Below are 18,848 nucleotides of genomic sequence, written 5' to 3'. Positions count from 1 at the left end.
ATGTTGTTTGCCTTTGCGAGACTGTGTTAAAATGAGTGCAGTGATAACAAATTTGTGAAGGTCGATCAGTGATTAGATTTCTAAATATGCAAGAGGACATAATGCTGCTGAAATTCACTGTCAATTGTGTGAAACATATGGGCCTACCACAGTGAGTGAAGGAAAAGTGAGGCAGTATGTTGTGAGTTTAAGAAAGACCAGTCAAATGTTCACAGTGAGCAGAGAGGTGGCAGGCTTAGTGTCCGGATGACGATCTCGTTGAACAGTGAAAGCAAATCATCACTTTACGATTAGCAATCTTTCTCTAGAATTTTCAGAAGTTTCAAAGACAATATTGTTGAAAATTTTTACCTACATTTTAAGCTGTCATAAATTATGTAGATGATGGGTGCCAAAAATGTTGACAACTGCCCACAAAGATCACAGAATGGCATCTGCGTGCTTTTCTCAACTGCTTTAACTATGAGGGAGACAACTTGTTTTCCATCTCATTACTGGTGAAAAAATGTGGATTTCATGTGTCCCTGCTGAGATGAAACAATAGTTCATGCAGTGGCATCATTCTGGTTTACCTAAAGCAAAAAAATTCAAACGAGCCCAGTCTCTAAATATTTGATGACTTTTATTAACATAATTTTTAAATTACATCATTATTCTAAATGTAATTTATTCTATATTAAATTAAAATATTAATACCATTATATTAATAAATCTTTGATTTGATAATTGTGCATATGTCTGTAACATTGTATCCCTGAATTGTGACAAAACATTATATGTGACACTTAAATACAAAAATAACCAACAGTATATATTATACAATAGAATCAGCTAGAATTTTATTAACGTTATAAACTTTTGACCCATTCAGACTCCAATTTTACCTGAAACTGATGAGTTTTAAGACATTATTTTTCATAAAAATCACATTCCACAAATAATAATTAGTAAATAAACTAACTGGGCTTAGTTAAAATATTCCCTTGAAGTAAACTTACTGTTGTAGATAGTTTTCTCCATGTTTTGTTTTGTAAGTTTTATTTAAAAATGTGTTCCCTGATTTGTTATGAAAATTTTTTAAATTTTAAGTTAAATTTAATTTTTTTGTTTTGGGTAAGCAAATTAAAAATGCACAAAATAAGCAAGTTTTCAATACATGAGTATTTACACAGTTAAAATTAATTTAAAAAAAGAAAACTTATTTAGTTTCAACTTTATTTTGTTGTATCATCAACTAGTCAATTAACCTCAATCACTACAGTTATGTCACTCTGCATTGTTGCCTCAAAAAGTCTTGCATTTACATAATATATTACAATAAATAATTTACACAAAACTAACCGAAATAGAGAGAAAAAAATCTGAGAACATGATACTTTTTATTTGCCATCCCAACATTTAGCATGTGATTAACAAAAGCTGTTTTTACAAATTACATTTTCAAACCTGCATGGATGGATATACCCATCAGTGTACTTCCTGCTTGAAATTTTCAGGATAGGTTCACCTACCAAAACTTCCTTGTAGATTTAGCACAAAAAAAATCAAGAAACTTTACTCTGAAAATACATTCTCTGTATTAAAAATAACACAGAACTTGTTAATCTTACAGCAGATTTCCTAATCACAACAGACAAATTAAGAAATTAGACTTTCGATGTATTTGGAATATTTGCCTATAATCTAAAATGTATAAAACAATTACGTAATCAGTGCTGATGAATAACGTTTTTGTCAGGTGCTCTAAAGAGCAAGTGATGTTAAAAATAAGTGTTCAAAAGTTCATTATGACGAAAAAAGTAATTATGAAAATAATTACCATTAAGTTTTGTAATCATAAAAAGTTAATAAAATTATTAGTATTGTGATGAAAAAAAGTTACTTTTTTATCATCAGGTTTAAGGTTGAGGTTTAAGGGACTTGCCCCTTCATTATCATCATGGTTGTTAGAATATTAAATATTTTACAGTGTTTCATTAAAGAAAAAAAATCAGTCATTTTATTTCTGTTGCCATGGTGGCAGGACTGTAATACTGAAGTAAAAGGATACTTTTTTCTGTAATGAATATCTTTAATTCACAAATTCACTTTCAAGGGGGTTAGGGCCTTGATGTGTGGCTTCCCTGGGATAACACAAATGTATCCAGAAAATTTGAAAGCAATCTGTTACCTGGTTATCATGTGTTGCTGTTACAGACAAACTTTTGCATTTATATATTTGATTTTTAACTTGTCCTTTTTTAACACAGCTCTTACCCCAGTGTTTTCCTTTTTTATTCCCAAAACACAAATATAATGTTAGATAAATCGTTTGTACCAAGAAGGATAAATCATTCGAACAAATGAATTGTTTGAGAAGTATAAATCGCTCAAACAAATGAATCATTCATGCACTTCATTCAAAATAAAAATGTGAGCACATGCAGTAAATAAGCAAACCAGTGCACCATGCCTCTTTGTTGGAGAGAAACATAGAAATGGTTTTGACCATGGAATTAAAGTAAAATTTAAATTACTTAATATCTAAAAAAAAAAAAAAAAAAAAATATTAATATATATTTTACATTTTTTTTTTAACCCAATCTTATTTTGCACAATAATTGTATTTTATCATTTGCAGTTTTGTAAACATTTGTATTGTCAAATTAATGATAAACAGTGCATCAGCACGTTGACACCCCCAGCTGAAGGGACACCTTGTGCAGCACATATGGTTAGTAGATTTTATTCTATGCTAGTTTATAAACTATTCAAATAGTATTAAAAAAAAAGTCAGAATGTGTAAAAAAATTAAAGGTGAGGGGAAATTATTGAATTAGAAGAAAATGTTGAATTCTGGGTAGTATTAGTATATGAGATAAGTTTTCCCTTCTAGTTTAAAGCTGAATTCCATTTAACTTTCTTTATAAACTTATAAAACTTGTTTACACTGGTCTAGGATTAATTTTATAGCATTTATTTTACACTGACACTTAACATTGTGATAATTGAGAAAGTGTAATTTTTGAAAGTTTTACCAGATTATATCATACTTCTATCTATCCGACCTCTATGGCGAATGGGATAGCATATATGCCTTTCATTCAGAAGATTGCATTACCTGAATAAAAAATTGTGATTTGTACAGAATAAAAAAGAACAAAGAAGTAGATTATAACAGTGAAATGACTGAACTAGATTAAAGAACAGTTTCTTACAGGATTCAAAGCCTGGTCAGACTCTTGCCATTTTTTCAGTCGCTTCAATAACTCATTTCTCATCTATCATACAAAAAAAAGATCAATGGTAATTGCACAAACAGCCTAAGATTAAATAAATAAATAAACTTTTTTGGCCAGGGTAAATTTTGATTTGAAAATAAATAAAAGTAAAACAAAGGTAGTAGAGTTAAATATTAAAGTAGAATTAGGTAATATACTAGCATCTGTAGAATTATTTGTTTAAACAGTGAAATTGTATGTAATAAATGATGTACAAAAGACATGGTAGCCCAACAAAAGAGAAGCTTCTTGTTAAAGAAAAACTAGTGTCTAATCTAACATAAGATTTTGTATTCAGAAAGAATCTTTTTTTAAATATTAGGCTGGAGTTAACACAACTCACTATTTGCCACTTGTATGGTGTAGATCTTAATGAACCTAAACATTACAATAATGTTTAGGAAAAAAGTCAGCAATGAATTGAATATATTTTATTTACATTTAAATCTTTTAATTTTAACTTTTGAAGCCAAGATCCTCAACAAAATAAAGCAGTCATCAAGATTTTTTATTAGTATATTTAGCATCACTATTTTATTATTTTAAGTTCCTTTATAGGAAAAGAGTATGAAATTATTTTAATGAGTGTATTTATTGTTAAACAAAATCTGTTATAAGCATTAAAAATCTTTCTTTTTTTATGTTTAGCCTCCAGAAAAATCGTAAGTTATTACTTCAGAGGATGATATGTATGATTGTAAATGAAGTATAGTCTTGTACAGTCTGAGGTCGACTATGCCTGAAAAATGTGGTAACTGAAACCCAATCACCAAAGAACACCAGTATCCACGATCTCGTATTCAAAGCTATATCTGTCTTTACCAGTTGAGTTTACAACTAGACCAACCTGGTTGGTTGAGCATAAAAAATCTGAAATTGCCAAAAAGCATTTTTTTTTTGCATTTTGGGGGCTCCCATACTCAAGGGGAACATTCAAATAAAATTAATTTTTAATAAATAAATAATTTTTTTAATTTATTTAGTTAATAATCCCTAAATGGTAATAAATTTATAAAAAGAATTTTTTTTAATTGTTTAAAACATACAAAGATATATAGACATAATTCTATATAAACAAAGTTGTAATACTCTAGGAACGGGGTAAATTTTTACCTCATTAACTCTTTTTCTAAAGCAAGATATAGCTAAAAACAAAAAATATAGTCACCTTTGGAGAGAGGGGTAAATATTAAATAAAAAATTTTTGGTAATTTGTGTTCTTGATAAAAAAAAATACAACTTTGTAAGAAAAAATTTTGCTAGAGTACCCCAGTAAAGTTTTGAAATATTATTTTGGCTAAAACACCCTCACCTCTTTTTCCAGTTTTTATAAAAATTTAATATATTCTTTCCCCGCAAAGAATAGTACCTTTCTATCAAATTCGAATAAAAGCAGTCAATAGGGTCCAAAGTTAAGGCCAAATACAGGCTAACATACTTACATAATATACACACAAACAAATATATACGCACAAACATCCATCTTACAAAAATAGATTTGGAGTTGGGATCATTGGAATAAGAAAGTTATTTTGCAGATTATTTACGATTTATATAAATCTATATTTTTTTTTGTTAAAAAGAAAAAAAATATTAAATGTCTTCTGAAGTACAAAACTTAGACTAATTTTTTTAGATTCTTTTTTTGTTCAAGCTGTATACATTCCTCTTATGAAAGTAAAAAGATTTTTGAAATATCATGTAAAAAGGAATATTAAAAATTAGTTGGCAACTTAAAATTAGTAGATAAAGTATGACATGAGAAGGTTTTAATATATAAAGGAGGAAAGATCCCTATGAAAAATTCTTTAGAAAGTTTTCTAGATAGTTAAGTCATATATTAAGGTACTCAGGAATAACTGGTATAGTAATATGTTGAATGTATAAAATGCAGAAGGTAAACATTAAAGTAAGTGAAGCAAAAAATTTGAAGATACAGGATTGCTAAAAATACATTGATATTTAATGTTTTGTACACAATAAAAAAAGAACAAAGAAGTAGATTATAATAGTGAAATGACTGAGCCAGATTAAAGAACAGTTTCTTACATCTTTTCTTTGCCTAAATGTATATTAGCTATGTCCAATTATAATATATCTTAATTATTCTAAATGGGCTTTTAACTACATTACTTATCAGAAATGAAATATTTTTTTTTAGTCGTATCTCATAAAATCCTGAATAGAAAAATATGAGTTTTATAGTACACTTTGCCGTGTTATTGCTGCAACTTGAAATAAATTTAAATAAAACCTGTACGTATTTCCATATAAGATCTGTAGTTTTGTAATACAAAAACTATTCAACTCTGAATTTAAGTTATTTTAAGTTAATGAAATAATGAAATTTTATCACACTTTTCATGCCAATCAAAAAAAATTTAATTTATCTATATAAAAATTTAGAAGTATTTTATTTTTTTATTGCAGTGGTGTATCAGAGGTCTTTGTGTAAATGAGGGGCGTTACCCATATACAATTAATGGTGAGTGGAATTCTTGGGGACAATGGAGTCCTTGTTCTAGAAGCTGTGGTGGTGGTGTACAACTGTCTTCCAGGCTTTGTAATAATCCACCACCATCTTATGGTGGACGATATTGCATTGGTAAAAGAATACGATATCGAATGTGTAACACTGATGTTAGTATATTTTTATTTACTGTTGTTGATTAAGTATTTAATAAGTAATAAAATTGTTGTTTACAATCTTACAATCAAAAATAGTCAAATTAATATAAGAAGCTCATGTTAATGTATATTTCTAAAAAAAAAGCTAGGAAAATTTTATTCCAAGTAGAAATATATATAATCAATATATGGGAATTTCCTGGTTTACCTTGGAAGGAAATTAAAAGAATATTTTATGTCAATCAGTAGATAGCAGCATTTTTTTACCATGTAATAACAGTTATTATTATTAATTTTTTTTTATGAGGAATGGTCCACAATTCATTGCAGATGAATTTAAAGATTTTTTTGAAGAATTTGTTACACAACATAAAATGAAAGGTTATCTAAAACAGAAAAAAAATCTTCCAATTTACTTTCAGATCTAGAAAAGAATTAACTCTCTTAAGTACCTTCGCAAAGATGAAAGGAAGTGAGGAAGAAAATGGATGAGGTGAAGATTGGAAACTATAAGGGGATGAAAGAAAAGGCTTGGGACAGAAATGGATGGAGAAGGCACTGGCATAAGGGTCCTGCTACCAGGCAGAACACACCAGATGATGATGATCATGATTCTAACTTTTAAATATAACGGAAAATCACGTGCTATAACATTAATTCCAGTCTTTTATTATATTTATATATCTAATATTCATTTACTATTTCTTTTAAATTAATAATTTTGTTTTTACTTATTTCAGGTATGTAATCAGTATGCTTTGAGCTTTCGTGAAGTGCAGTGTAGAGAAACAGAAGAGTTTCCATTTAGAGGACAGTATTATGGATGGAAAGCATTTTACCATAATTTTGAGTGTCAGTTACTATTTTTTATAGTTTTAATTTAGTTTTTAATATTTAGTCAAATTATTTCTCGTATATTACAAAATATACGTGAAATTTTCATAGGTATTATAAAAATGTAGGATCTCTATCAGCAAGCTCTGGTTGATACAAATTTCATGTTAAGGATTATCATGGCAATCGGAGAATTTTAGAAAATTGGCTCTAAATTAGATATATTTCTAGGAATTTATGGCATAAAATGCCATAAATAAGATGGAGTACTCCCCATTAGACAAAACAAGAAAGACCAACTTATTGAAATCATATTAACCAGTGACTGTGCTTTCATTGCTCTCTACAGGTCAGAGAATTGAGTTTTAGTGAATCAGAAAGCCAGAAAGATTTTGGTTTCAGAAATGCAGTTTCTATATAGTGTGACTGGTCACTGAATAATGGTGTGCCCAATTGTGATGCAGAATTTGTTTTAACATATTGGCTGCAGTATTTTTTAACACATGTAATTTTTGTGAATTAAGTCACCATTCTCTGGTTTTCAATGGTGTGTTACTGGACACCTAATCCTTGTAAGCTTTCGCCTCTTCTAACATTATCATTCGTAGAACTATTTGTGAATTTTTATATTCAAATGGTATGGTACTGTCACCCAGGTCTGGTACTAATTTAATCCTTCTAATGTTAAAATTTGTTGTTTAGAATACTCAATATTACACACAAAAATAAATCAGGAAATTAGATAAAAAGTACATTTGCTGCACTGATGGGAAATCAAGGGAAGAATAGGCACTTCACCGTAAATGCTCATATAGAACCATACGTAACTAGTACTGGTTGCATGTACACCGCCAATGTATCAGTATCTCTTAATGAAACATCAACAGCAATATTTGGAAAGTATTCAGGGATTGGAGAAAAAGAGACTTATATTGATTTATGAGGTATCAGCCAGAAGGAAAACGTTTAACGATGTCCATAAAAGCACTGGGAAAATCAGTTTGTTGATTTGTATGATGATTACAAATTTATTTTAGGAATTGTTGAAAAGTTATTTATGTGTAATGTCATTTTTAAGTTATATATGTATTATTACTTTAAATAAATTTATAAATATGACAAAGTATATATTAAATAAACTTACTCATATAAAATCACTTGTGTATTAAATTTTCATAATTGTCATCTTAAAATAAAGTATATTATAGTCAGTTTAAAACTGTTAAGTATTTGATATTTTCTTACGTACTAGGCTTGGTTCCCTTATTGATCAAAGTAAAAAATTCTCTGTATACAACAAACCAATTTTACTGAGGTAATGCCTGATAAATGATTTTCTTTGAGTATATTTCCTTTAAAAAAAGGATTAAATGTGTATCTGAAAGAAATGACCATAATACTGAGTAGGTAAGATGCATGATTTAAAAGCTATACTGATTTCAGCAGAAATTTTAAATCTACGCTTCTTCAAGTATATCATCTATCGTATTAAAAACATTGCCTAAAAATTACTTCCCTTAATTATTTCTCATGGTCTATGTATTCAATAAGGAAATATTAGTTCAGTCATATTTTTATTTCCAGATATTGAATGTTCATTACTTTGTGAATCTGAAACTGGAATCGTTGCCGTTCGTCAGTTAGTTGCCCTTGATGGAACTCGGTGTAAGCCTGGTACTAAAAATACTTGTATTGCTGGAAAATGTATGGTAAGAATAATTTTTGTTTTTATATTAATTGCATATACATTATTTTTAAGAAAAAAACTTTTGAAAGGTTCAATCAAAAAGAAAAAATTAGATTTTTATGTACAATACATTTGTATTCATTTTTTCAGGAGGTAGGATGTGATTGGGGTATTAATTCAGGTGCAATAACTGATTCTTGTGGTATATGCCATGGTAATGGAACAGAATGTAAAATAATACAAGGAATATATACTGAAAGAAATAATACAGGTATTATTAATAATGTTATTTTTACTTTATAGTTTTTATTATAACTAGTGCTCTGATTTGAAAAAAAGAAGTTCTTGTCAAATCTTGAGAAAATCCTTGATGGTTTTTCAAGGTCTATGTACTATGTCAAGTGCTAAATACTTTCTAGTTGAAAACATATTGCACAAAATATAAGACAAGATACATTATAAGATCACTCACCCAATCACTCAAAATATTTTGGAACTTACAAAATATTTAAGAAACATCACTGCATGATAAGGTGTAAAGGGCCTTATGTATTCTCATTGATAAAAGAATAAACTAAAACTAAAACTGATTAAAATATCAATGCGTAACAGACCATTTGCAGTTTCAGACAATATTACAAACAAATAAGTTAAATATAAACATGCAAAGGTGTAAACATGCTGTAAAATATGCAGCTAAAAAATTACAGAAAAATAAAATAGCTCGTAAAAGCAACCAAACAACCAAACTATACTTATCTATCTGCTTTCCTGTAAACAGGGAACTAAGGAATTTTTTTTTTGTAGATCATGTGAAAGCTGGCTTTTCATGCTCAGTCTCAGTCTCAAGTCGATATAGGTTATAACACTCCCCTATTACATGTTTTAAAATGAGTGTCACAACTGGCACACATAGTTCTTTCTCCACCTGATAATATTTATACTTATGTAAATTTTATGTACCTATTCATAAGCGTGTCTTTAAGAGATTTGCTCTCTGTGAGAGAGGACAGCATCGCTTATTCACTTGAGTGTAGTGTTTTTAACCGTATTTAATTAGAAGTCATCAGGGATCGCCATCCTAAGTCAACTTTAGTTTTACTATGGTTTCTAACATAATGTGAATTCTTATGGGAATATTGTCTATTTCACCTTTGCTGCTTTTCTTGCAGGTTCATTTGTGGCCTAATTCCCTTGAATTCCGATATGATGATGTTCCTGTTAATACCAGTCTGACCACTCTCATTTAGGAGTTAAATTTTCAAACCATACTTTACAACCCACCAGGTTGGTCTAGTGGTGAACTCGTAATCGAGATCAGCTGATTTCAAATTTGAGATTCTAAGGTTCAAATCCTAGTAGACAGTTTCTTTTATATGAATTTGGTGTTCTTCAGTGGTTGGGTTTCAAGTATCCACATATCTCAGGAATTTTTGACCTGAGATTGTACAAGAATACACTTAATTTATATTCATACATATCATCCTTTGAAGTAATACCTTACGGTGGTTCCGGAAGCAAAAAAAAAATCATACATTACAGCATTAGTTATAACTGTTCTGTATGCATCTTGTTCCGTATGCTGATACTGGCACTAAGAAAGTTAATGCATGTCAGGGTTCTTTTAATTTAGTAATGTTGAATGTACCAGTGCTCATGATTGCATATGGTTTGGTCATGACCATGTTAGCAGTAAACTTTGGTAGCACTAATCTGATACAGTAAAAAGTGAGCCCTGAATATAAGCATTCAAAAGAACAGAACATTTAAGTAATTTAAGTTGAATGATTATTATATGTGATTCCATAAAAACACAGAAATAAATTAGCTAGTTTACGCAATTATAAAATTATGTAAACAATCAAGTTTTTTTTTGTAAATTGTAAGAAAATAAATTACTTTTTTGACCTTTAAAGTATTAATTTATGTATTATTTTAAAAACATTGATAACTTTTAACCATTAAACATCTTGAACTTGTTGTATGTAAGACTTATTTGATGCAATCAAGAATTAGGTAAAAATATCTTCTTTAAAGTGTGTTTTAAATAAATGCATGTTTTACATGTACTTGAATTTTGTCTTCAAAGGGAATATAAGTAAAGATCAACTAAAAATCAGATATTCTATTTCATTAACAATGGTGAATGTCCAAAATAATTTATAAAAAGGGTTATGCAAATTAAATGATGATGATAACACCAAAGCGTTTTTCGCCCAGAAAAACCAAATAAAAAAAATATATAGGCAGCTGTTAATCTTTATTGGGAGTTCTGTAGGGTTATAACTCTGCCTGTGGAACTCATCAGAGACTTTGTTTCCTGTATAGAGATGAAGTCTGCACAAAAATCAAACTAGTAACTGAGGACTCTACTGGGCAATGCCTTTTTTTTTTCTTTTTGTTTAACCTCCAGGACCACCGTTAGGTACTGGTTCAGAGGATGAGATGAATTATTTGTAGTGAATGTGAAAAATTGGACAATGCCTGCTTCTTATTTTCCTAACGTCTAACATTTTTTTCTTAATGTTTGATAATATTTACTGTATTAACTAATATTTTGAACTAGACCACTATCTTATTGATATTTTAAAAAATTACATTTTGATTTTCACAGATGCTGATTATGAATGATGATAGATAGTACATAACTGTGGCATCCGTTTGTAAACTTTCATATTGATCCATTTTACTTTATACGCTTTTTTCCTTCATCTTTAGACATTGTATAAGTTTATATTCCTTCTTCTTTTGCTTGTACCAAACCATGATGGTTATCTTCATCAATACTAATTTATTTGGTTATGGGGTTTACCATTTTAATGTAAGTTTGTTGTATGATACCATGTTAAATATTTTGTAATCATGTAATGCTACCTTTTGTAGGGTATGTACCATTTATGAAAGTGCCAAGAGGCTCAGGAATGATTTATGCTAGAGAATTAAACCCTTCGGATCTATATATTGTTGTTGCAAGTTATAACACGGGTGAATTTTATTTAAATGGACCCAGGTAAGTTTTACAGTAAATATAACTTTTTAAAAATTCAAATAATTGATTACACATTGATCATTTTAATAAAATTTAATATTATATAAAATATAAACCACCAAAACTCAGTATTTAGATAAATTATACTTAACATATTAATTCCAATAATTGATTTTAGCATGATCCCACATCTTCAATTGATATTAAATTCTGTAATTACATTAAAACATATTTATAATTTCTCAATTTGTCAAGATTATTTCTTTTTAAATATTTGAAAATTATTATGGGCGTATATGCAAATTCTGCTGTCCATTGTGGAATATAATTTTTAAAACATAGTACTTTCCTTTGTTTATTTATTATTATTCCCATTATTGCATTTCTATTGTGTTTTTAATTATATCATCTTTGAACGTGATCTGGTGGTTCCTCATTTTATATTTGTAAATGTATTATTTCTCGAGCATGTTTTGCGGTTGTATGAGAGCATCCAGACACTTGGCTTTCATACAAGAGTCATGTATTGTGGTCTTGAGGTCAAGTTTGGTCTATCAGGAGTGAGATCCTTGCAGGACTTGTTCTTTACTGTTTGCATAGATATTCCTTTGTCGCATGTCATATCAGCACTGCTTGTGTCTTTGTCTGTTGTTGGTCTTCTCTTGCCAGCAGAGGATAGTTCCACTGGAGACATCAATTTTTGCCTCTTGAGGTTTGTCTTAGTGTGGGTTGTACTGCAGTCCATGATGTCCTCATCCCACCTGTCTGGTACTTTAAGGCTGAGTTCCTCACGTGGTAATGTTTTGTTTATAATCTTAGTGATTATGTATTTGGACGTATTCTGGTCGTTTTTCCCTCCTGCCTTCGGGGCAGATACTGCAGTTGACTTCTTCTTGCCTTGTCATGGTTGTCGTCTTTTAGTAGCCACCAGATCTAGAGCTGATAGTTCTGGTTCTGAATCAGAGGAGCTCCTGCTAGGTTTGGTACCCCTAGTCATTTTTTTCATCTTGTCGTTTTTACGGTAACTGGTAACGTTTTTGATGTTTTCTTGGTCTGCCATAATTTTCTATGTAATATTTTTTGAACCTGCTTTTTTCCCAGAAAAAAAGTAGAATTTTGAGGGAAGGAAAGTCATCGAGCAAAAAAAAATTGTAAGTTTTTCTGACTGTTTAAAAGTCGCGCTAGATTCCAGTGAGATTGGAATCTAGTTCAACAAAATTTATCGCCAACTTAATTATGTACCTAATTTTTATGTGGTAAGGCCACAACAATGTAAACAAATCCAGAAACATTGGTATGAAAAAGGTGAGGAGCTATGTAACATATCTACTCTATGGCCATAGAGATTTGAAGGATTCATGTGCCTATAACTCCTTCCAGTAGGGACTGTGCTTACAGTTGAGTTGTTACATAACTCTTTCATCCACCTAAGAGCTTATTGTTTGGTGAAGTTGCTTGATTTCATTACCTGACATTTTTTCAGTTTTACTTGAGTTTTAGCATAAATAATTATCTTTTGTAATGCAATTATGAGTTCTAGAGGAAAAGTGTTACTTATTTTAGCTTTGCAAGCGTTAAATAATTATAAAATTTTAAATATGTTGACAACTAAATCAACAGAAGAAACTAGAAACTACTAACCTACAAGAAACACAGACTTCACCTAAAACTTCAGTTATTGAAGAAGAAAAACATAATTATGGTAAGTAAATTGTTGTAAAATATATAATTAATTTTAAGACAGATAAACTGGATCAAATTATACCTTTGAAATATATTAACCTAAAATTTAAGTTAATATGTATCACATTAATTTTGTATGTTAACTTAAAACTTTGGTTATTCAGAAATAAATTTTATGCATTTAATGATATTGAAAATTAAATAAAATTATGTAGTATTTTGAAAATTATACTTTTTATCTATTAGATTATTTTTGTCTATTTCATAAAGTACATTATTTTGAAACAATTGGGTTACGAAATATAAGAATTAAGACATGTTACAAAAATTAAAAATGAACTCTATAAACTAATAGTTTTTTTATATGAGTTGTACTTTATTTTCATATTTCTAGAATAAATTGAAAATCTTTTACTGAGGTTAAAGTCTTGCAGTTAGATTTGTTTGCTTGAATATAACAATTTTTATTGTTTGCCCAACAAACAAAGGACTGTGGTATACATTTAAAACCATCATTAAACCTTCATCATTAAAACCTCCTTATGATACAATGGACTTCCTGAATCTTAAAAAAAAGCTTATAATAGACTGAGATTAATCTTATAAGTATAGGACTACATTTTATGTTTTATAATCAAAGATTACTTTCCATAAAATGGTTCTAATTTACTTAATGTTTTTTCAGATTGTAATTGGGAAAGCAGTTCTCTCAATAGCGCCAATATTTTTGGAGACCACTCAAATGTTCTGTATGAGCCAGATCACAGTGAACTCAGTGACAGTGACTTAGACCTAAGCCACAATGATGGATCTAACGAGGCATTATTAAATGAGTCTGCTCTTGAAAGAAAAGAACTTCCCTCAAGTCCAAACAAAAAACAAAAATAATTTTTTATGAAACCTCCCAAAAAAGAAATCCTTCTAAATGGAAGAAGAAGAAAGCAGCAATTAGAAGAAAAACAGGGGAAAGCTGTGGTTCCAGAAAAAATATAAAACTTGGAATCTTATGTCATAATAATTGCTGTTTAAAGTGTACAGATAATTTTGACAATGAAAAACGGAAATCTATTTTGAAATCTTTTTATGAAATAAATGTTGATGCTAAAAATGCATTGTTATTTAATAATATTGAAAAAGTCCCCGTAAAGAGAACTAGAAAATGCTGTAAAATTTAAGTCGACGTCATATAAATTAAAGTCATATCAGAAGGTAAAAGAATACCTATGTGTAAAACAGCTTTGGTTAACTTATACTAAACAAGCAGGAAAAAGATATAAATTATACAAAATAAGATCATTTCTGGTGCATCAGCTCCTCCTCCTGATAAAGAGGGGCAAGCAGAACATAAGACTACACAAAATTAGTGAAGATGTTAAGGAGTCTGTCATTGAACATGTATCTAAATTTCCAGCAGAGAAGTCACATTATTCCCTAAATGCAACATATACATAAAATATCTCTCTCCCCACTTCTGTCTATATCAAAAATGCAAAAATTTTATATAGAATAATGTACATTAAATAAGCTCCCCAAGAAGTTTTGTAACTTGAGAGCAAGTTATTACCGTCATGTTTTTGTTACATTTCAATTTGTCTTTTGGCAAACCTAGATCTGATACATGTAGTACATGTGATGCAGAAAAGGGGGATGAGGAACATACAGAAAAGCACCATGCTGCTTTTGAAGCAATGATATCTGATAGAAATCTGGCTGAGTCAGATAGCAAAGTTGCTTATTTAACGACCAACTTGCAGCAAACTATGCCTCTATCACACCTAAGCACATCAAAGGCATTTTATCTTCATCTAGCTTGGTTTTATAACTTAGATATACATATAGCGACTAAAGAGTGTTCTAAGACCATATTATGTACATGGCCTGAAGATCAGGCAAACCAAGGTAGTTCTGAAATCCTAAGCTCATTGCTTAAAACCTTTGAATTTGATGAGCAGCAGAAAGGTAAACAGCATATTATTATTTGGTTCGACTCTTGCTCTGGCCAAAATAAAAATTTCCTAATGGTGTGTCTTTACTAGTACTTGATAAGCAAAGGAAGATCTAAGGTGACTGTTCATAAATTCCCTGAGGTGGGACATACTTACCTCAACAGTGACAGGCACTTTGGCCATATTGAAAAACAAATAAGGAAGCATCACTGCATATATATTCCTGAACAGCATCATGAAATAATAAGCAAATCAAGTAAGAAGGTTCTAGTTATAAATATGGCTAATCATTTCCGCAAAACTGATTATCTTTTAACAAAGATGAAACTTTTTAACAGAAAAAAAAATCTTTTAGGGGAAAGTGTACGTTTTAGGGATGATGTAAAGTGGATACATGCAGAAGAATATGGTTTTTACTTATTCAAGGAGTCATATGATCCTAACACACCATTTAAAAAAGTTAATATTAAGCGTTATGTGAACCAGGAAGCAGGTATAGGGAATATTTTCATTTCTCAATTGTCTCAAAAGAGTGGTAAGCTATCTAAAGAAAAAAAGAACCTTAAATACCAGCTACCATTCATTCCAGAAGAGTACAGGTGGTTCTACGACATGCTTATCAATGAGTGACAACAAAAGTTATGTTTAATCACAAATGGTAGACTTTTATAATTTCAGTTTTACTTTCATTTAATTCAAATACTCATTTGAATTACTTTAATACTCATGTCAAATATATAGAATATTGCAATGATTCATATATTTTTTTACATCATACTATTTCATCCAGTTTACAAAATTCCTAAAAAATATAAACACCAGTGGATGAAGTTATATATACAATACATTTAAAAATATATATACTATTACAAGAAATGTATACATTAAAACATATATATAGTAGGACTAATTTCATGCACTTAATTCATTTAAAAAATGGACAAGAATAAAACTGCAACAAAAACTTTAAAACGTTAATTACTCAACATTACTATTTTGTTACATGACCTCTCCATCCACCAAACCCTTCAATAATTATAATAATTATCAAAAACAGAATTAAATAATTTTAAAAATTATTTTATATTTTAAAAATATATTTTTTGATAATAAAGAAAATGATTTCAAATTTCATTTAATTGTTGGTAACAAGAATAATAAAATCAAGAATATTACAAATTATACTGAATGCAATATTAATGAATTGGATAATTTGGATAAAGATCAAATAAAAATAATATAAAATATAGTCATAATATAAAAAATAAACTTCACAATGATGTAAAATTAAAATCAGATAAAACTAATATACCAATTGTTATGCACACAAAAACAAATACAAAGTACTAATGAATAATTACATAGAAAAAAATAAATTTAAAAAATGAAAGACCTGACAAACAAATATTTAAGAATTGTAAAAAAAGTAATATCTAAATATAAATCTACATCTAATTTGGTTAATTAAATTGTCATTTGAAATTATGGCATAGGCCATAATTTCAAATGGTGTATAGCATCATCACCCCCAAAAACTCACTGAACTACCACAATTGCATAAAATGGATAATCCTATAAGACCTTATATAAATTTTAAAAGAACACCTGCATATATCATAGCTAAAATACTTAGAATGAAAATGAATCTTAGCTATAAACGTAACGTTAAAAATGGTTATGAAGTCATAAATAAAATAAATTCTATTAAAGTTAATTTTAATACAAAAATAATAAGTTACAATATCACTAACATGTACCCTAACATACCGATTGACAAGTCAATAGAAATAATAAAAAATAGATTAAATAAAACCCCAGAATACACCGATGCATTAACCTCTCTGTTATAAGAAATATTTGTCCACAAAATTACTTTTGAGTATAAGAATAATTTTTATTCACAGAGGGCTTACCAGTGGAATCACATATATCTGCTATTATGTCTGAAATATCTATACAAGATTTTTAAAATAGTTTGTAGCATATAAAATACATAAAAAATATTATGTAGATGATATTTTAGTCATATATAACCCCACTATAAATAACAAGCATTTGATAATTTTAAATAAACTTAACATTTACAGTAAGAATTTTAAATTTACACAAAATGAAAAATAACAGAAAAATACATTTTTTTGGTACTGAAATAGAAATAAACATAAACAATATAATAGGAACACCACATCCACAACAAATAATATTACAATGCATGTAGATTTTAACACCCAAGATCACAAAAAATTAGTAAATATAAAATCATGATATTTAAAAGATATTCAATATACAAAAAACAGTAATAAGCTTGTAAAAGAAGTAGATGAAATAAAACAAATAGCAATGTTTAATGGTTTTGATGATAAAATTATAAGAAACATTGCAGTACAGGAAAAAATAACAGTTTATATCTAAAATACAATTACACAGATAAAATAATAGAAAAAGTTATTAATGAATATCAGGTCTGTAAATAAAGTAATGAGACTAGTTTTTTTTGGCAGCTAAAGTGGCAACACTGTAACGTTACTAGTAAACATATAGTTATATGAACGGCTGAGCTATATTAGATATTAATATTTTTAGTCTATTGTTGCCACCTGTGATGTAAACAAACTTTTCGTGAAATGAGTTTTTGTTGTGCGTTATAAAACTGAGTGACACTAATTATGAGCAACGTTGTGAAATCAAGTTTTGTGTTAAACTGAGTGAGAATGCTACTGAAACTTTTTCAAAATTGAAAAGTATGTATGGGGATGATGCTCAGTCTCAAGCCCAAGTTTTTAGGTGGTTTAAAGCATTTTCAGATGGCGGGAATCAGTTGCAGATGATCCACATTCTGGAAGACAGTTAACATCAAAAAGTGACGACAATGTTGAGCGAATCAGAAACTTGATATGGCACATCTGGTGATTAACTGTCACAATGATTGCAGAACAATTGAATTTGAACCACACCACAGCCATCAAATTTTGACAAACAAATTGAACATGAAAAAAAGTTGTGCAAAATTGATCCCAAAAAATCTCACTGTCTAACAGAAAAAACAACAGAGTTGAAGTGTGCCATGATCTTCTAGAGTGAATTGAAATTTATCCTAATTTTCTAAAAAATGTTATTACTGGTGATGAATGTGGGATTTTTGAATACGACCCAGAAACAAAAAGCCAGAGCAAGGAGTGACACACTTCAAACTCACCACGTCCCAAAAAAGTAAAAATGATCAAATTAAAAATCAAAACTATGGTACTTGTAATTTGTTTCTTCGATAGTAGTGGCATTGTGCATAAGGAGTTTTTGCCTACAGGACAGACTATTAATCAATATGTTTACTGAGAAATTCTTGAAAGACTGTGGAAAAGAGTTGCCCACATGAAACCAGCCATTAAAGACAACTGGATGCTGCATCATGACATTGCACCTTGTCACACTACACTCTCAATTAATGAATTTTTGGCGAAGACAAACATTCCTGTAATTCCTCAACCATCTTATTCACCTGACTTGATTCCTTGCGACCTTTTCCTGTTCTGGACTTTAAAAACACTTCAAAGGACACCATTTTGGAACAGGAGAAAATAATTTTTAAAAATGTAACCGACCATCTGAAGGATATTCCAGTTTCTATGTTCCAACACTGCTGTGAAGAGTGGGAAAACTGTTTAGTTTTGAAGTGTTGCATGGCTTTCCAAGGGAACTATTTTGAAGGTGATAAGAGTCCATGTATAATTGGATTGTAAATAAAAAGTTTTTCTGAACCAGTCTCATTACTTTATTTACAGACCTCGTATGATAAAAATAAATATAAAAAAGCATACAGACAA

At 29.3% G+C, this 18,848-nt stretch overlaps 1 protein-coding gene across 1 annotated transcript in view; it reads left to right on the top strand.

Moving 5' to 3' along the window:
• LOC142326957 (uncharacterized) overlaps positions 1–18,848 on the top strand; it is an 86,564-nt gene that overhangs the window by 47,114 nt on the left and 20,602 nt on the right. The window contains exons 13-20 of the mRNA XM_075369690.1: positions 2,621–2,713; positions 5,691–5,900; positions 6,629–6,740; positions 8,307–8,431; positions 8,560–8,680; positions 11,293–11,394; positions 13,767–13,914; positions 14,691–15,040. Coding sequence (XP_075225805.1) covers positions 2,621–2,713; positions 5,691–5,900; positions 6,629–6,740; positions 8,307–8,431; positions 8,560–8,680; positions 11,293–11,394; positions 13,767–13,914; positions 14,691–15,040 — 1,261 coding nt within the window. The remainder of the gene's footprint in view (positions 1–2,620; positions 2,714–5,690; positions 5,901–6,628; positions 6,741–8,306; positions 8,432–8,559; positions 8,681–11,292; positions 11,395–13,766; positions 13,915–14,690; positions 15,041–18,848) is intronic.

Source organism: Lycorma delicatula, chromosome 6 (genome assembly GCF_047948215.1).
Source record: "Lycorma delicatula isolate Av1 chromosome 6, ASM4794821v1, whole genome shotgun sequence".
Lineage (NCBI taxonomy): Eukaryota > Metazoa > Arthropoda > Insecta > Hemiptera > Fulgoridae > Lycorma > Lycorma delicatula.
Note: the sequence above shows the minus strand (reverse complement) of the source record. Positions and strands in the feature narration are given on the sequence as shown.